Source organism: Rhyacophila brunnea, unplaced genomic scaffold, assembly GCF_057557595.1.
Source record: "Rhyacophila brunnea isolate RB1 unplaced genomic scaffold, BYU_Rbru_1.0 scaffold_11, whole genome shotgun sequence".
Classification (NCBI taxonomy): domain Eukaryota; kingdom Metazoa; phylum Arthropoda; class Insecta; order Trichoptera; family Rhyacophilidae; genus Rhyacophila; species Rhyacophila brunnea.
This window is the reverse complement of record NW_028232763.1, coordinates 12,294,617-12,314,973: the sequence shown is the minus strand read 5'-3', so window position 1 is coordinate 12,314,973 and position 20,357 is coordinate 12,294,617. Positions and strand designations below refer to the sequence as shown.

The following is a 20,357-nucleotide window of genomic DNA, read 5'->3' as shown; positions in this document are numbered from 1 at the left end:
CAAGAAGACTGGTGAGCGACAGGGATTCTTGGAGGCGCCGCGTGGTGTCTATATGCCCCAATTAAGGGGCGGATATGGCCAAAGAAGAAGAAGAAAAACAACAATAATTATGTGAATTTGGCTCTGTAGGAATAAAACAAACAATCTGTATACTGAGAAGCGAGCATTCTATATTCCGGAGGTTCATGGTGTTCTCAAAGAAGAAGGTAACGACTAATGACTAAGGGTGGCAGTAAATTAATTGTATTATATTGTAGGCTTTAGGAACTATCTAAAAAACTGATTGGGTAGGTAATTTCAAGTGGTTGATTTTCTGTGTTAATCTCTCACTTACTTCTAGAGGCATGTTTTAGAGACATCTTGAGAAATGTCAATAGTTCTGGAATAAAGATAATATTATTTATGCAAGGATAACTTTATCATTTTGGAAGATTACTATATTGTGTTCTTTAGTCATTTCCTGTTTCAACTGTTATCTTTAAAAACAAATGCAATAATTATCAGGCTTGTTTAGAATTCATTTTTCAAACATAGATAGAATTGTTATAGAGGTTGCCATTTCCAAAAACTAATAAAAAATACATAGATAAATCTATGTGCAATTTCACACAATATATAAAGTTTTTAAAACCCTCTAAAAGCAGACGTAAAAATTTATAAAAATCAACAGTTTATAGACACTGATTATTTAAAATTATACAATTAAATGTAAATTTTGTCCAATTTTATACTTGCTTATAAAAAAGGCATAATTAAGTACTTACATTTTTTATTTGAAAAAATGAATAAAAAAAAACAACCTTTTAAGTGCCAAGAATGAGTTTATTTGCCAACATTTTTATGTGCCGTTAGGTCATAAGTGAATTAACTCGTGAGATTTTCTCGACGTCGTAGCAAAGTTAGTAGTAGTTGATGTATATTTTGAAAACAATATTTATTATTTTAGTGAGAAAATGTTGATAAAGAAATAAAGAAACGTGTCAAATAAGTAAAGTTTCATAATTTTGCATCGTTTTATGCGTATTTCATATTTTTTGTGTGATTTATTTTATTTCAAAAACAGCAGGCCAGGTAGGTATTCATGTTATAAAATTTAGCTGGCAGTGAAATCCACAATGTCGACATACAAACATCACATTTACCACAGATATTGAATTGTATGATCAGTATTAATTTCGAAAACAGACATGTTCCTTTTACCTATAAGATTTTTTAAATTTTCAATATGCAAAACTACCCAAATATTTGCATCAATATAAGTTTATATGAATCAATTCAGTAATAGGTTTGATTGTTTTGATTGTAACGATGGATTAATGATATATTGATAGTACACATACTGCCAGACAGACAATGTATTCATTCAATAGTCTTGATTACAAAATCAATATGAAATCTTCACATCAATCTATCAATGAAGCTTATTTAATATATTGATGGATTGATAGAAAGATTAAAAGTATATGTTGGGACTATATCTAAACATTGCTAAGAACACAATATGCTTAAATTTTATGTGCTGAATGAATGCTATGTGAAATTATTATGAAAAGGTGTTTTAAAAAAATGAGAGGAAAAAATGTTAAGAATAAATTTATTCGATGGCAATTATTCGTAATTTCAGACCACCTAAAGTTGGATGTAATAATTATTAAAAGAATAAATATACAAAATCATTTTTGATCGGTAACGTTAATATAATGAAATAATAATATGGTAATCATTATTAAGTAGTTTAATTCTATAGCACAATAATTTCTGACCAGAGATAATGTTTTATTAGAAATGATAATAATACTCTATCATAAAAACTTATTATCAATAATTTTGATTTAATTAATTATTTTTTACACTAACTTTATCTACAAATTATTGCTTTACATTGTTATAGGTATTTAATTTTAACTATGTTATAATAGAGTATTTACAAATTTCTTGAATATATTTATGACTTTCATTAATTTCAGATGACAATTTTAATTTCTGAATTATTAAGACTTAATTTCTAAACTATTTTCATGAAACTGATAAAATGGGATATTTCTTTTAGAAAAACATGGAATGTTCCTATTAATAGTGTTAGAGTGTGAGGGCATCATAGAATTGATTGTATGGGTAATCATTTAGCGAATACATAGTGATATTATTTCCAGCTAAAGAGATCCCACATCTTTTCGGCGGTCATATTGGATTTAATATAACGTTGAGCATAAAATAAATAAAATATGTACATTCAAACATATATAATTATATAGATGCGGTTAGTTGGTTTTACAATGATAAACAATAATTTATTCTATGGTAGGCGGCCTTAAGAGTATAAGGGAGATTTCGTCAAAAGAGGTAAACTGCATATTTTGAACTAAAAATTAATTTTTATGTGTGTATGTTGACTGCCAAAATAAGAGTTGGGTGTAAAAGTGGGTCATATGTAATATATAAATATTCAAGAGATGATTGCAAAGAAACTAAATTTCAATATTTTTAATGTTCTCTTGACTGAAACAGTGATTTTTGGCGACAGTAAAATTCGAATTGTCACGAACTGTCAGAATCATGGACAATGAAAAATATTTCCTTCTAAATGGTATTTAAAAATATGATAATTATGATACATTTCTATTAATTTTTGCCATCGTTATAAAACTTACGAAATTCGCATGGCAGCACTTGTCCATAAGGTAATACGAACGTCACAATGACGCTGAGAAATATTCGCAAGTGCAGTAAATAATTTGCATTGATCCATGCAAGCGTTTTATTCTACTCTATAAATCATTAAAAAAACGTACTATTTTTATAATAATAAATTTTAAAATAGCCACAGTTTATTACTAGCTTTTTATTGTTTAAAAATCTGATGCAGTTTTATTTAATAGAAATTCTGTCTAAAAATGTGTGCTTTGCTATTTTATACAGTTAAGGCCGCCAATCATATAACTTTTACGATATTAGTATATTCTGAATGTTTTACACGTAATTAAATTGTAGTTATATTAGTGTTAAAAAGTAGATAAATAAATTATATTCGTGATGAATTAGAATTTATATATATTTTGTGTTAATTACATTTTTTTTGAATGATTTGAAAATAACTCTTACAATGAAAATAGTATAAGTAAATGCGTTCAGTTAGGTGTCATAAAATATTTACATGTCACTTTTTTATAAGTACTGCGTTGTAAGAATGTATGAAGTATTTTAATCTAGATTATCATAAATATTTTGTATCATAATTTGATTAAAACTAATCTATACATATTTACAATTATTTATCACAGATAAACTGCAAGGAACACAGTTTTCTGGATTATATTTCAATACCTGCTACATATCAATTCCATTCATCCATTGAGTTCCACTAAATATTATACCGTAAACCGGTTTTACGTGGAAATGAAATAACAAATTCAGTAATATTTATACATTTGAAGGTTTAATCTAGCCTTCGTAAAAAAGAAGCAAGACACGGTTTTTAAATAAAATTTTATTATCTAATTTAATATTACATTGGGTACAACACAAAATAGTTTTGAAGCCTTCTAATATAATACAACAAATGCACCAACTTGTAAAACCAAGTCGGTCAAAAACCTAACCTCAATAATAACTATTTAAGTTCACAACAGAGGACTAACAAGTTTTTAAACAGTATTAATAAAGAGGTATTGTAAATAAATTGTCAGTAGACCAATTTTCATTCTGGCAACAATATCTCTCATAGACTTAAAGAATTTATTGTTAATTTGACTACCTTTTGTTTTGCTTTTATAGACCAAGTGACAGATCAATAAATTAAAAAAATATTCATCAACAATATAACGTGCTACCACAATAAGAGTAAGGTAAGCAGATATAATTTATTCCCATCCGCAATAAGTACAATATCTATTGTCGCTATAGCCAATACTGTTTACATAGGTAGCCTTTGTTATAGGTTTCAGTTTTTGTTGCTTGGCTTCCTTCTTGTTATCCGCATGAACTATTGAACGTTACTTAGAAAATGGTACATTTATGGTTAAACCTTCAAAGGAGTTAAAAGGAAACGGACTGTAATAGATGCTAGCAAGATTTTGTGACCCAATTACAAGACATGTAATTAAATAAGATTTACTACCTACATAATTACAATTAAAAGTAGGTAAGTATTTTTATTAATCAACGTGTATTTAACAACAATTTGAAAAACTGATGATGTGAGATTACGAAAATGATCAGCATACTGGGATTTAACCCTTAAATACATAATGGCAATCATTTGATTAACCTAACTACTGTCTGATTAATCAAATTTAATGTTTAAATTAACAGTGACACCTGTGAATAAGCACTGTAACTATTTGGTCAGCATACTATGTAAACTTTTTAAATAAATTTGATTCACACCAACAAATAGAAAGAATAATACAGTTTGTTGTTGAAAGACAACACCATGTAATTACGGGTGAAATAAGAGTTTTAATAATTGATGTCATGTGTCATTAGTGCAGGGAAAAAAATTGACGGCCTACCAGGTACCGCCACAGTACTATCACGTAATAACACAGACAAAACGTCTTTGTATTATTATTTAGTCTTGTTATGTCATGTCAAAGGTAATTTTTCAGAAAATTATTTAAGGGCATATCTCTTACTTTCATCACTAGATGTCTATAACACCTATTACGCTCCGCGCAGTGAGAATTTTAACCTACAATCCTTTTAGAATGTTTTAAATTTAACGCCATCATGCTAATTGCTTTAATATATTAAAGAAATGACAAAACTTCAAACACAATTACAAGATACAATCAAATTCGTAAAAATGTCAATTGATGTACAAAAGCATTAGGGAGGTAATCGAATTGTTCAAGTATACAGCTAGGATGTATGTACATACATGATTTTTTTTTTTAAATATTGTATATTGAAATTTAGAAAGTGCCTATTAAGGTATTCAGAATTATTAGTAAAATTAAATTAATCAGCAGGTAATAATGTTTTACGTTATAATAATGAAAGTAAAAGAGAGATAAGTCAGAAATGCTGTTAATTTGGCATATTGCATAAAGATGACAGATCAATGCCAATTTTCACAAATAAGTATAGAAAATTACGTACTTACACACACCACTTTTGGTTCTCGTGAAGAGTAACGATTTTAGACATATCTCCCTTTTCTTTTCTCACAAAGATGTAACAAATGAAAAGTTTCACAAATTGCATAACAAAGGATGGCAAAATTCATTATTTATGACTAATCATTATTAATTATTTTAATATATAGGTATGTAGAGTCATTTTAAGACTCAATTTAATTTGTTACAAGTATTATTTATTTTCTGTTAAGTAACTTTTCCAATTCTAAATATTAATAATTATGTATGTAATATGGTTACTGTTAGTAGGAACTTATTTCAACAACAAAGTAAGTTTTGAATAGTTGAGAATGTCTATTTATAGGAAACAAGTTTGGTTTGTTATTAAATAAAACTTGGGAATTAACTTAGTACATACTACATATCAAATTTATATTTATTTGTGTTTATAATGGCTTTCAACCAATTAATAACAATGAAGTAAATTAAGTAAGCATTGCCTATTACATGTAAAATTTATTTAATGAATCTACTTAAAAGTATAACAAACTCTTTGATAATAATTAATTAGTACACAGTGAGATTAATCAAGACGTCATATATTATTATAAAGCACCAAAATATTTTTTAAAGACAGAAAACGTATTGCAAAGTATGGTTTAAAAGGTAAATTTGTATTTATAAAATTAACAAATTTTATTGATGAATTACATCCCCATTTCTTGTCGCTTGAGTTTCACTCAAAGTTTTTTCAATCAATATATTTGCCTGTGAAAGGAAAAGGGCAATAAGTCTTAAAAATGCTGAATGTATATATATGCATAAATGAGAAAAAGCACGAGTCGAATTAATACTTCTGAACTACTAAATTTCACAAAGAAACAGAAATTCCTATACAACGTTGTCTAAAAATCAATCTTTGTTTAGTTCTCCTGAAAATAGTTATTTTAGACTTATCTCCCTTTTCCTTTTTTATCGTCGTGCAGTAACATTAAAATATTATCGATATAATCTTAATCTCACTGTGCAATCTATGATTAATCATTGTTGTATAATAAGTAAAATGTTTTTTAAAATTCATGTGTAATTTTTAATAAAATTGTGTTAAATTAGATAAATATGTCGAAGTGGATGAAAAACTGCCTGTTACACACGTTTTGTATTTAATAACATGTGTAAATTGTTTGTCTTAGATTGAGTAAATTAAAGTCCATTTGGAAAGTTGAACCATCAGTTGACCTCCTCTTTTAGAAGTGCCTCCCGTGGGTACATGAGTTAATTTTTGAGAGTATACTGTAAAACATTTATCTCAAAGTAAAAATATTTTGCTAGATCTGTTGTTATAAGAGATGAATTAGAAATATATATATATGTAATACTTAAATCTGAGTAGCCTACTGACGTTATTACGGAATTAAAATATGAAATATATATAATATTTGATATTGAGGTCAACAGCAAGGCATACAATATATTATTATATAAATAAAAGTTTACACAGTGTAATATTTTATTACTAATGTCTGAATCAATAATTAAAATAACTAGTAATGACTATAAAATAGACAATACATATATTTATTATATATCACAAATTTTCTAAGGATTGCATATTGTGTATTATAAATGTACTTATAAACCACTAAACACTGCATATTATATCTCAGTGTCCGATAGCTACATTTTGAAAAGAGTAGGTACACCGTATTTAATTAATATTTATTTTGTTCGTCCACATTTGGTATGGTTAGTAGAAATATTATATCTGATGTTATTTTAACAGCAAGTTTTCGTTAACTTCCAAAATATTTGCTGCAAAATAACCGAAGATGAGATCACAGCTTTACGGGCGTTTTATTTTTCGCTACTGTCTCAGAATCGTAATGCAGATTGATCCTCTTAAGATGCGAAGTAAGTCTATCACTTGGGGAGTTGTCATTGAGGTTATGTTTTCATCGTTCACCTGGAAAATAAAAAGAGCCAAGAATGGATTTATTTAATTAAGAACAAAATAAACCTAATAGTTGTTAGTTAGTATACATACAAAATTTAAAGTTATTACCCACTGTTTTATGAGTATAAGCATAGAGTTTTAAGCCATGTTTTTGTAATTTTACAATTTCAGTTGTAATCAAATGTGTGAAAATAATTGATTTAGTTTGATGTCCGTTGTCTTTACTATGCCAAGTCTCACTGATAAATGTCATAGATAAGTAAAACTTTGTAATAATTTATGAAACGTTGATCTAATTTCGAAGTGAATCAAAAAATAAATATGTAGCTGTATAAATAGTATTATAATATATCGTCACTGTTCTGGCAGAAGACGCTAATTCTAAAAAATGACATATTGAGTTAGTTATACCAAAATGTTCCTTATTTCAAACTTTACCGTCTGGAAACCTTATTTATTTATTTAAAAAAGGACACGTTCAGTACATAACAAATTATTAATTCAGGACGTTCACAACATGACATTTAGAATAAAATGCAAGTTCATCGCACTCATCCATGGTTCGAAAAATGGTTTCTACGTGTTAAAAAAGTTGCAGAATTTCCACATGACACTAAATTGAAATTTTGAAATTCAGCACACTCCAACGCCAGTCATATATCCTGATTTAATTGTGTTAAACTTTAGTGCGTATCACACAAAAATGGTCGGTGTCAGTAAGTGAGATATTGTGTGTCATAGATTTACTATCCTCAGTACCTATTTATAAATTCCGGCTTTTTAGAGTCAGTGTGTAAAATGTTTAAACCTGTAAGATAATATCGCCTTGTCTCAGTCTTCCATCTTTGGCAGCAACGCTGTCTCCGTAAATGGCGGATATGAAGCTTTGGCCAGAATCCGGGTGACACTGCACGCTAAAGCCAAGTCTGCTGTTCCATCCTCTATTTAGTTCAACGGTAAGTATCTATCGAAAGCGACAAACAATTATTATTTAAGAATTATAATCAAAACCATATTAATTAAGTATATAAAGCATTTTGTTATTGTGTAAAAGGTATTATTTTTTGTTGGTTATTGAGAGAGATTTAACATTATCAGAATGCATAGACAATATCATGATAATTCAGATATTCAAATAATGATGTGTGTTCAAATAATCAGTAATAACTTATTCCATATTTAAAAACATGTCTTATTTGAACATTAAACAGACGGTTCAGTACTTATGCAAAAGAAAAAAGAAGTCTCGAGCCACGATGACATTGAGCTACTTTACAAGTTGCATGTTGGCGAATTTACAATCAGCCTGTAAACTCGCCCAGTGTCATCATCGAACAAGCTAAAAAACAGATTGTAAACAACTGCACAGTAGAGCGATAGTGGCGACCGCCCAGTAAAAAATGAACTACATCCTGTCAAAATAGTCGCTAGCTTGTGGCTTCTGAGCGAGTGGAAAGTTTTGTGTGTCACAATCGCACTAGCTGACACGCCCGCTTTTAAATTCGCCAACAAGCAGCTTGTAAAGTAGCTCAATGTCATCGACCCATAAGATCACTACCATAAGAGATTGTCCAAAAGTTCCCATATAAGTTTTGAACAATCTTATATGGGAACTTCTATGTTTTTATATGAAATTTGGTATGTATTCAGGGGCATTCATTGTACTTCTTTACATATAAAATTAATGTATTACACTGGTAAAGGGTTGAGGTAAGCTTTTAGAATCTGACAAAAATAGTGCACACTAAAGCTTGTCAGTCATACGTATTTGTTTTCATTGAACTGAGACTAAAAATTGCAAACAGAGTTGGTTAATTATTAAATTCAATGAAACTCTGTGTAAACCAAGTCATAATAGATAGTATCTATTATGGTTTTATATAGGCAGAGCTTAATGAATTTAAAAAAAATAACCAACACCATCTGTAATAATATAATTCAACGAAAACAAATAAGTATGACTGAAAAAGTGTGCACTATGTTGTCGGATTGCATATAGCATACCTTAACTTTTACGGTTTGGTAGGGCAGGGTTAAATTGATTTTTAATAACTAACCAGCACCATCTGCAATTTGACAACGACTGACAAAGTTAAGTGTGCACTTTTTATGTTAGATCTTAATAGCGTACCACCATCCCTCACCACAGATGTATTATGACAATTAATTATGATGGAAATTTATTTTTAAAAGGTGTCTCTATACTTGAATAACATGGTGTGTAAATTTACTTACGCATTTAATTAATTTTGTGTCAAATTAACGTGTGTATCTGTATGTGTATTCAAATAACCTTTTTCACTGAAATTAGGCTGAAAGTGGGAGCAAAAAGTTTCAGCATAATAACAAGCAGTCACCCATACATAGACAATAAAAACAATCAGCTACCGGTGGAAAAGATAAAGTGTAATATTGGACAGTAAACAAACACACAATAGTATAGTGAACAACAATGTAATCCAATGTAATAATCCATACAAAAAAACAGTAATATGAAAGGTAATATGATTGAAAATTTAGGTCATGTATAATTTTATGTCATGATTATTATTGTGTTTTTTTTAAACCTATTAAAAATGGCATTTTATGTTAATGTACAAAGGGACTCACTGGTTATCTAGGTACCTATTGTTTTATACAAGTAGTTGCGACTTGAAAAAGTTTGGTAAATTAAGTCAATTCCAAAAAAATTAATGGTAAATACACAGTGCTGATATATACCTAAAACCAAAAAAAAATACCACAACCATGATGTAGACTTAGCAGTGGCGAACGGTAGAGGTAGGATGTTAAGATCCAACATAAATAGTGCAAAGTAAATTTTGTCAGTGATACACATTTGTTTTTATTTAAAAAAAGACTACGCATTCCAGATAGTGTTACCGACGTCGTGTATTTCTCCAATATTTTTTATGATGTAACTTGCTAATGATTTTTTCTATTGGTTATAATATGTTTTCTCAGAAAGTGTTTATCAAAATTATATATGTTCAATAATCAGAATGGTACATTCTTAAATCTTGTTAATTATTCGTTGAATAAAAGAAATAGTTAATTATAATTTATTAGCAAGTTCAAGTAAGTTACATCATAAAAAATATTGGAGAAATCCACGACGTCGGTTAGTAATTTGAAGTAATAGGTATCTACTTTGATTTAATAAAACAAAAACCGATTGCCAAAGTAGCTTGATTTAGAAGAATGCTGATGAGTAGGTATTAAAAAGGCCAATAGTTAAAATTTGTCGCAATTAGGACGTCGCCTTGTAGCATAGAGGTAAATGCAACGGACGGGGCGTAAACCCAAAAGATGCAGGGTTCGGTTCTCGGTGGCTTACTTTTTTCAAAAAGGATTTTTTCTATTGGTTATAGGTAATACATTTTCTCAGAAAGTATTTTTCATAATTATGTATGTTCAATAATCAGAATGGTACATTCTTAAATCTTGTGAATTATTCGTTGAATAAAAGAAATAGTTATTTATATATTAAGGTTTAGTTTAGGCAGTGCTTAATGAATTAAAAAAAAACTATCTAACATCAACTGTAATATGTATTCGTAATTCAATGAAAAAAAACGAGTATGGCCGAAAAAGTGAGCACTATTTTTGCCGGATTGCACATAGCATACCTAAACTACTACGGTTTGGTTTAGGCAGAGCTTAATTGATTTAAAAAAAAACTAACCAGCACCATCTGCAATTGTATTCTTTCATCTGCAATTGTATTTGTATTCTTTGTTCAATGAAAACATTAAGTATGACTGATAAAGTTTAGTGTGCACTATTTATGTCAGATCCTAACAGCCTACCACCATCCCTCGCCACTGAAACTTAGTTACGGTGATATTAGATGGGAAGATCATTTTATATTTCTGAATAGTTTAGTTTAGATTAGAATAAAGAATATTTATAAATGTGTTTTATTGTGCAAGTTTTAAAATGAATATTGTTTTAATGTGCAAGTTTTAAAATGAATATTATTTTTTTTATGTTTAAAGATCTTGATTACCATTGAGAGTTTGTATTGCATAAGTAAAATGGAATTTGGTTGTCAGGAATGAGAAGTAAAAAATATAAAACAACAAAGCTTGAACTGAAAATAATTGAAAAAATTAATATTCATCTGATAATGGAAACTGTTGAATGATTTTTAAAGTAATTTATTAAAAAAATGAATGATAAAAGCGGAATAAAAAAAGAAAAGTAAAATTCAAAATACCTACATTGTGTTTGAAGGGTGCTCTACAAAATAAAGATTATCACTAGTGATTGTTAAAATTATACACAGTGTAAACCTCAACTTTTTTTTATTTGAATACACAATATTTTTTAATTAAATTATAAGAGAGTATTTACATAATAAAAGAAATAAACATAAAACAAATTATTATAAATAAATAATTAATTAAGGAATGGGCAGGAAGTAAGTCATCCACAAAAAATTAACAAGTGCTCCTAATTTGACTTGTACATTTCTTGAAAACAATTAATCAGATAACATTATGTACATGGATACCTAGAATATTTTACTTTTGAACATAAAATGATATTCAAATATTATTATTAATTAATCCTATCAGAGAATAGAATATGGACAATAATTGAATTTTAAATTAAAATTAACAGTAACTTAATATTTATTATTATTATTATGTCAGAGTTAACTGGATTTCTAAGTTCTTCTTCACTGAATTTATAGTAATTTACTAATATTTACAATGCAATTGCAGTGCAGTGATGATAGAAAACATTTAGTGAAAATTATTATGATGGTAAATTAACCCTTGGTTCACTCGTGCCCGGTTCTTTCTTCTCGTCGGGGTAGTGGATAATTTTCGGCTTCTCCGGTTCTTCTTTGACAGGGTTCTTCTCTATTTTCGATTTGCGCTCGTTCTCTGGTGATAGCGTCACGCACTTCCATCTTGTCATACCTGTTACAAATAAAAAATATCACCTTTATCTCTCTAAAAGAAAAAGTATAGGATGGTTTTATTTATATAATAGAAATAGTCTGGGCCCACATTTGTCGCCAGTTATATTATGTTTTATTTATAAAATAGAAACACTTCAAGTTTAGTATTTATTCAGAGTTCACAGAGATTTAATCAATAATAACACGGAATACTACAAACGGTACACAAAAATAGATTAACAAGATAAGATGACTCGCTCGACCAAATAACCAGATTAACTTGCCAAAGGATTAGTTCAGTTCAGGTAGGTATCACATTTGACAACTATAAACCACACTTATTACTAGAAACGAATCTCGATAGTGTAAGGTGCTTAGTTTCAAAATAGAAAACCTGTATGATCAAAAGGGTTAGAGCTAATCAGACTAAGCTGACTGGCTGTAAGACTGAGAGATAAAAATTACGCAGTCAACATAGAGTTAAACCCTCATCCCTCTGCATAGTGCTTGCCGCGCCAGTCAATGGGCCGCGCCATCTATGGGTCTCTTTTCCATGTCATGCCTAAATTTTCGGATCTCTACCTGAGTTAAGATTCTTTTCTTCTAATTGATAGTAAATGTAATATACCACAAAACATAGCCACTCAGAAAAAAGCAAAAATGGCACACTTAACAATAATTGCATTTTTTATAAATAAATAAAAAATTAAGAGACAATGTTTTATTCGTAGCAACTTAAAACAAACATAATGACTACAGAATAAATCATGAGAACACGTAAGATGGAACTACTTTCCGTTTAATGTCAACTTTCTTAACTTTACATTTTAGTTTTACAGCTTAATTTTATGGTGCAAAAGTCGTTAGCCGTTGACTAAAAAACAAATTGTCAATAATTATGTTGACCTAGATATGGTTATTCTAGAAAAATTATAGTTTTTGGTGGAAAGTAAATGTTTTATAGAAAAAAGAATTCCCTAAAAATCATTAAAATTATTAAAAAACTAAGTTTAAAGGTGGTACAAGAATATAAAAAATGGTACCCACGCAGGTGTTCCCCGCTGGCTAGCTATTATACTTCCTATGGGGGAAGTGTCAGGAAGTGCCAGCGGTCTGGCGATTTAATGGGTGCTGTTAAGCTATAATTCTAGGGATTCTAGCATTTTTAATCTAGGCTTCCAGGATTCTTGGATTGGAATTTCTATATTATGAAAATGCATGAATATGCATCTTACCATCATCCCTATTTTCTAATATAACATGGTTTGAATGAGGAGTACTCGAAGGGTGGATAACAGCGCTCTGGTAGGCCGGATTCTTGTAACTAAACCTCGCACTGTCTGCGTCGAGAGTCGCGTTCAGCTCTATGGGCATCGAGATGGGCTCATTAGACATCTCCGAGTTGACGGGCAGGCTCTGATTGGCCGACAGGTAAGCAGAACCGCCGTTTTGAGATATATCCTGGTATATATTTGGCGCGTCCAAGACATTATTATCCAGGTTGTTTAGCTCATACCCGTGGGCTGCTACTGTAAAGTCATAAGTTACGTATTAGATAAGTGTTTTTGTTTTAATGTGACTTTAAGATAAACAGGTATGTGTATGTCAAAAAATTAAGTTGAATTGTTCCACACTAGTTTTAAAATTAGCCTGCAAATTAAAAATTTCGATTTTAATTTTTATTTTTGATGGGTTTATCTATTCTTTTCTATGCCTCACGATACTACTATGGCAGTATCTGACAGGCCGCAGATTTTTAACGACACGTTGAATGTAGAGCGAAGCTCTTACTAGAATCGCTGTAATATCGATAATTTATGGTTTAGTATTTCATAATTATTCAAACAGATGTCACTGTGTGTTTAATTTTTCAGATTATACAAATCAATCAACAGTGGCTAGTAATTTGAGTTTAAAGTCAGACGAGATAATTCGCGAAATTTGTATGTGCGGCCTATCGATCACAGTCTCATAGAGCGAGAAAACTCGCTGAAGGCATAGAACTGGTTAAAGTTACGGAAATAATATGAATTACTATTGGACGACATTATGCAGTTATTCATAGTCCTAAGTCCAACCCATGAAAATCAGAATACAGAAAGCAAAATGTTGCAAATTCTCAAAAATTACAAGTCCTTAAACGGAAAGTTTACTGAATATATTTTAATATACAATGTAAGATAACAATAAAATTAAATTTGTATAACCAGAGAAATCTCATGTACCAAAATATAGCTTTATATTTTTTATTTAAAAACAATAGCATTTACTTACTTACTGGTTTATGGTATTACTATATTTTATGTGATCATGAAATGTTGATTTCCAGAATGAGAAAAGACAGAGTCTCATAATGACATATACGTCTTTTCTACAGTCTACAGATTGTTCAGGGTAATGTCTCTCAAAGAGAGCCCAAATTTTTCATTTTCCACAAGACTATATTTTGGCCATCAGCCAAAATCAATGGTATAGAATTGACCTGTTTAGATGAGTGTTTTATCAAATGCCATGGAATTCTCAATAGCATAAAAACCTAAATGATTTTGTTTAAAAATTTCATTTAACAAAACAACTATACCTATAGGTATACACATTTTTGACACGGGTTGACTGCTCATGTAGAACAACATATTATGTTTTGGTTGCACATCACAAGCCATATTTTGTCGGTCACGTGTAGTTTGCAAAATAAAGTGTGGTCAGTTGTGGCTGAACCATAGCAATATAACTGGCCGAGTAGAATGGTCGCGAGTCATTTTTTATATATCACTAGTTAAATGCACAACATGGTCCAATGTGATTTTATTAAAAAAATATATTAATTTTTGAATACCTACTATACTATTAAATTTAATGTAATCAACATTGGTCTTCTAATTTAATTAATGTATATTTTTTTTCAATAAAACAAATCAAGAAACAATGATATATTTTTAATTTCATCCTATTATATCTGAATCACATAGAAAATCAAAGCAAAAAGATTTTATATATTTACAAAACTTAAAGAAACCAAACTCTGTATTCCCAGAAAACTCAAAATTATAAAACTATATACACTACCTCAAAAATCAATGATACAAATTATAATACAAAAATCATAGAAGTATCTGAATCGAACTGAAACTGTCATAAAAATGAAAAGAAAACAATCAAAATATATACAAATAACCTGAAAAGTAATATTATGAACAAGGGACAGGGCATTTCCATTGTATTAAATAAATAATAAACTAGCATGGTAGCAGAGGTGGGAAAAGGTGTGTTAGCATTTACTAGAATCATCTAGATTTTATGTAGACAATTAATTACTGATAACTTAGTGAAGATATAAATTTATATTTAAGGCAAATTTTAATACAGGATAGATGAAATACCATCTTTTTCATTTATGCATACCATACTTAGGAGTTCAAGTCCCTAAGATATGTGTCTATCTTTAAGGGGCCAATATCGGCAACAGATTGCACTGTCTTACAGTACCCATACATAATAATATGTCAAATAGCAGGTAGTAAATCTGATTACATGTAAAATATTTCACTGTGGCACAGTTCGCCGAGAGCTTTCTTATCGGAAAGAGATGGCTGTATACTATACGGTCTCCAATTTTATTAGATTCAATATGAACATTGATTCAATTTTTATAGCTGATTTTGGCAAAATTCATGAATTCAAGAATGAAAACCTAACCTAACAAATAATCCAGCATATTGGCTATTTTCAAAATTTGTTCGCTGCTGACTTCCTGTAAAGTGTAAGCCAACAAGAACCGTGTTTTATTTGGACATGAATTTTATGTCAGTACTATACGACCCAAAGAGGTTGGACGGTCACTAATATACGGCCATATATTTCCGAAACAACATTTCACGGTGAAGTGTGATACGGCGAACTGCATACGTACAAGCTTCCGGATACGAGTAAATCTACGAAAAAAAGGCAGTGTCCCAGAAGGAAACCATTTAAAATACGGACAACACACGCCTAAGTCGATATTAAATTAGCAACTCTGTATGGTATTTGTTAATCCAGATGGTTATGCATCGTGCTCATAGTCAAGTCTCACTTTAAAGTAAACATTTGTAATGTGTTCAGAGCTAATCCTACTAAATGCCACACACTCGTTTCAGCTCTGATTTGCAAGTATATTTTTCTAACATTGACCGTGCAGGTAAAGTGCAAGGGTATAGCGGTAAAAAAACTGCAAGACATTGGGCCAAATCAGTAAATAGGTACAGTCTACTAAGTAGACACTTCTTCAAGTAAATCTATTATCATTGACTTGGCCCATTATGTTCATTATAAATATCAAGCAAAACATAACAAAACATTCAACAGTGCAGACATTTCAAAAACAATAATTATTATATTAAAATGATCTTAATTCAGCGATCAAACTTAAAATGATATTTTTAAAATGATACATGCACATTGAACTAATATTCAACAGGATTTATGGAAACTTTTACAACCACGCACAGGTAAAATCTGTAAAACTAAGTAAACAATTAACGGTACAATAATATTTTGTCTGTAAGTAATTAAACAAATTAAACATAATAAATCTGTGTAGGAAAGGAAAAGGGAGATAAGTCATATTAAAATAAATAAGTTATGCCAAAATAACGAACGCATATTTTATGTGTAAATGAGAAAAGGGACGAGGCATAAAACAACATTTCAGAATTATTAAATTCCACACAGAAATAGGAGTATCTATGTAAAGTTGTTTAAAACTACAGATGTTGAATCTTCTACCTGAAACTTTTTGTAGTTTCCCCATAAAGATCACCGAAGTATGTTCCAGATTAACGTAAATGGCATTTTTATATGCAGACTATTGCTTAATTTCAGAATTTATAAGAAAATTGATAGATAATTCCCAGAGGTTTTTTTTCTCATTTTCATAAGTTTTATGATATGATTTCATGTTTATTTTATCATATGATATGATTTTAGACTTATCTCTCTTTTCCATCCGCGCAAAGTAATTTGTTTTTAATTTTTTGCCTACTTAACAATCAAAATAATGATATTCAATTTAAGATCACAAAAATGATCAAGTTCAGATCTTTTAATCCGAAACTATTTCACAAACTGCTCTGAAAATTTAATGTACTTAACTGATTCATGTCATTACATTTTATTACTTATGTGTAAAAATTCTTTGAAAGATATAGTTTTATTTATTGTACTGCTTATGAATATAACATACAAGTGAGGTGTGAGGTTAGGTAAGATTAGTTTTTAGCAGATGATACCTGGGCGTAGAAGTTGTCATTCATTTTACTGGTATTAAAGACTCTACCTGAAAAATGCAGCCTCTGTTTTCTATTAATAACGGGCGTTGGCGGTCCGCCCAAATCCAAGAAATCAGGTCTAGCGGGTTTAGAACTGTCAAACGCTTGCCCGTTAAAACACGTGGGCCTAATAGGTCTACCGTCCGGGACAACGGAATAGGTGGTATCAGCAGTGTCGGTCGATTGGTACGACAACGTTTGACTCAGCTCATTGTCTGAGTTTTCTGCCGTTGTGCTTGGACAGTTTACGGAGTAGGGGTGCATGGTATCTGTAAAAATGTACCATTACTATTGGGTGTTGCGAATGTGTGAGGCTTCAAATATAAATCGGTGGGTTTTGTATGATGATATTTCAATAGTGCGTGTGAATTTCGTGAGCATTTGATCACAACATCATAAAAGGTGCTGACTTAGTCAAGTAATGAGAAATGAAGATAATTCACTATCTATACACTTATACTTAATACACTTATGGGTGAATGTGTATTAATCAAAACTTCTTTTTAAAAATTAACGCATTAAGAAAAAAATTGCAGAGAATTAAAATATGATAAAATTTTGCAATCAAAAATCCAGTCAGGTCATATTCTTACAAAGAATATCATTATTTGTTTGAATTGTGTCTTTATAGTTTTATGATATGCATTGATTTTAAAACCAATTAACTGCAAACTGTTGTCTAAAAAAAATCTGAAATCTTGAATAGTCTCCCTTTGCATGGAAAGACAGCAATATTCACAATTTTGAAATCCTATGCCCAGCATTAAAATTAGTTTTGCTCATTTTCATATTATTTTTTCCTGATTACTCGTAATATTCATCGATAAATACAAAAAAAATACAAGAAAATATAATAATTAATTAATTCAATAAAAATTGTAATGTAAAAGAAAAAGGAGATAAGTACGAACACAATAAATTTAGTTAAGTATGTATATATTATGACTACCACTTTGTTTTTAACAAGAAACAGGTAAGATTATGATACAATCTTTATTCTTCAGTATCAGTATAAAGAAATAAAAAACACTGACATATTCTTTGTTAAAAGAGTGGTTCAAATACAGCATACTGCAAAAATAACTACCTACTGATACAGATTATTAATTTATCAAACACGACATTACTAATTGTAAAAACATATAATTTCAATTTAATAAAAATGAGCAATTAATTAATATTCACACATTAAAATGAAATACCAATAATATATAGACGTCACAATGTGCTGTGTTCACATAATATTTAAATGAAGCTTTGGCTTGTGATTTCTTACCAATAAAATTTACTCTTGGAATTTGTCAAATTGAACCTATAAAATCTTACATTATAATATGAAAACTGTTTAGATATGAGTCATCTGGAATCAAAACTAGAACTGTCCTACATAAATATGGGATAGTTCCACCTTTGATAGCAGATGGCTTATATAATGTAATGTAGCTCATGATTTAATAATATTATGCTGTACTAATGAAAAGTGTGTCTACTTTGCACCTGGTGTTATGGTAGCCTAAGGCTATTTTGGAGTTGTACATTGAAGCATACAGAGTGTATTTTGCGACATATTATATAGGATTTTGGGTAGATACAATAATGTTATCTCCACGAAATGATTTCCATACATATAAAGAAAACGTACTATCAGAATAACACAGATGTGGAAAAAATACACGTTTTTTCGTGACATTTATTAGAAATCAAGACCTGGCATAAAGACTACATTATTTTTTATTATTTCGTTTGATACATTTGTCTTTCAGACATATAATTTCAAAAAATTATATAAGTTGGTAAAATACTTTATGCTGAGAATAATATGCCAATTTTTAAAATGTCATATTATTTAAATATTTTTATTCAAAACATATGTGCTGTATGAAATATGCTGAAGAAAAAGTTATCAAATCCCATTAATAGATAATATGCAACATATGACAATAAATTGGTAGTCATTGTTATGGGGAAATTTTTGTTAATTTATGATCATATACACATACAGTATAATATGAATCAAAGAAAATCATAACTGCACTTGAATTGCAGCAAAATTAAAAATTCTAAATTGTAGAATGAACTTGGACATTCTAGAAATGTTTATATGATAATTAGTTGTATATGGTACACTTAGTTCAATTAGTATGTACATGTTTATAGATTATACTGTATATAGAATGGTAGTTTATAATATATTTTAAATTTATTTAGCTTTGAGGGATGAAATTGCAGCGGGTGCAAAGTTGACATCATTTGTGCAAAGTAAACTCACTTAATAGTAGTAAATTTGTCATAAACGTTTTACATCAATATGAAAAAGCAAATGAGGTTTACATTAAAATTAATATTTGTGTTGTGGCGGCAGTGTAAAACAAAATGGTTGTGTGGGAATCTGTCATGGATGAAAAAAAATCAGTAATATTACAAAAACACATTGAGCTAAGAGAATAAAAGCAAGTGTTTAGTTTTACTTGTATCTTTTAAAGTAAACGCTTATGCTTTCGCTTTGTATAGTAAGTTGTAAGTATTTACTGAAAAAAATAATAAGTATAAGCTAATACATATTTTTATTCACTCGGTTCGTTAAGGGTGATGAGTTATGAGAATTCATTTTGATAACAGACCTGATTTCTGAGAGAGAAGAGAAAAATAACTGTATAGGTTATGACAATACACAATTCTAAAATTAACTTGTAAAAATGCTAATAAAATCTAAATGTAATAATATAATATGTTGACAGATAAAGCGGTAACATTTATGATTCAAAGAGGGCAGTAGAAAGCACGTAGGCGTTGTTTGTCCACTTACCGCTGTTTTGTGAATACCCTGTACTGTTTCTTGTTAATTTTTTAAACCTCCTCGGCGAAATGCAGGGCGAGTGGGAGCCGTTGCCATCGTCGGGGGTTAGTTTCCTAGCTGCGATATCGCACAGCATATTGACTGCTTCTTGTCTGCGGGGTAAAGTCATGTCACATTTTAAACTGAGAATAACAATATCTGTGCATCAAATAAAAGGGAGATAAGTCTAAAATAAGTAAAAGTGGGATAAGTCAGTAGTTATTAAATCAATACTTTTCAGGACGGCCATGAGAAAATTCTGTTTTGGATT

General features: G+C 29.6%; 1 protein-coding gene across 6 annotated transcripts in view; it reads right to left on the bottom strand.

Annotated features, from left to right (window-relative positions):
* Positions 1-3,063: 3,063 nt before the first annotated feature.
* The window catches only part of LOC147078361 (uncharacterized), a 693,462-nt gene continuing 676,168 nt past the window's right edge, over positions 3,064-20,357 (bottom strand). For 4 of the 6 annotated variants that reach the window (XM_085958890.1, XM_085958913.1, XM_085958899.1 and 1 more), the window contains 6 exons: positions 20,057-20,199; positions 17,259-17,519; positions 13,180-13,473; positions 11,815-11,963; positions 7,841-7,996; positions 3,064-7,041 (listed from right to left, as the gene is read on the bottom strand). In XM_085958890.1, coding sequence (XP_085815016.1) covers positions 6,943-7,041; positions 7,841-7,996; positions 11,815-11,963; positions 13,180-13,473; positions 17,259-17,519; positions 20,057-20,199 — 1,102 coding nt within the window. In that variant the 3' untranslated portion in view covers positions 3,064-6,942. The remainder of the gene's footprint in view (positions 7,042-7,840; positions 7,997-11,814; positions 11,964-13,179; positions 13,474-17,258; positions 17,520-20,056; positions 20,200-20,357) is intronic. The other 2 variants (XM_085958907.1, XM_085958920.1) reach the window with 2 other exon arrangements.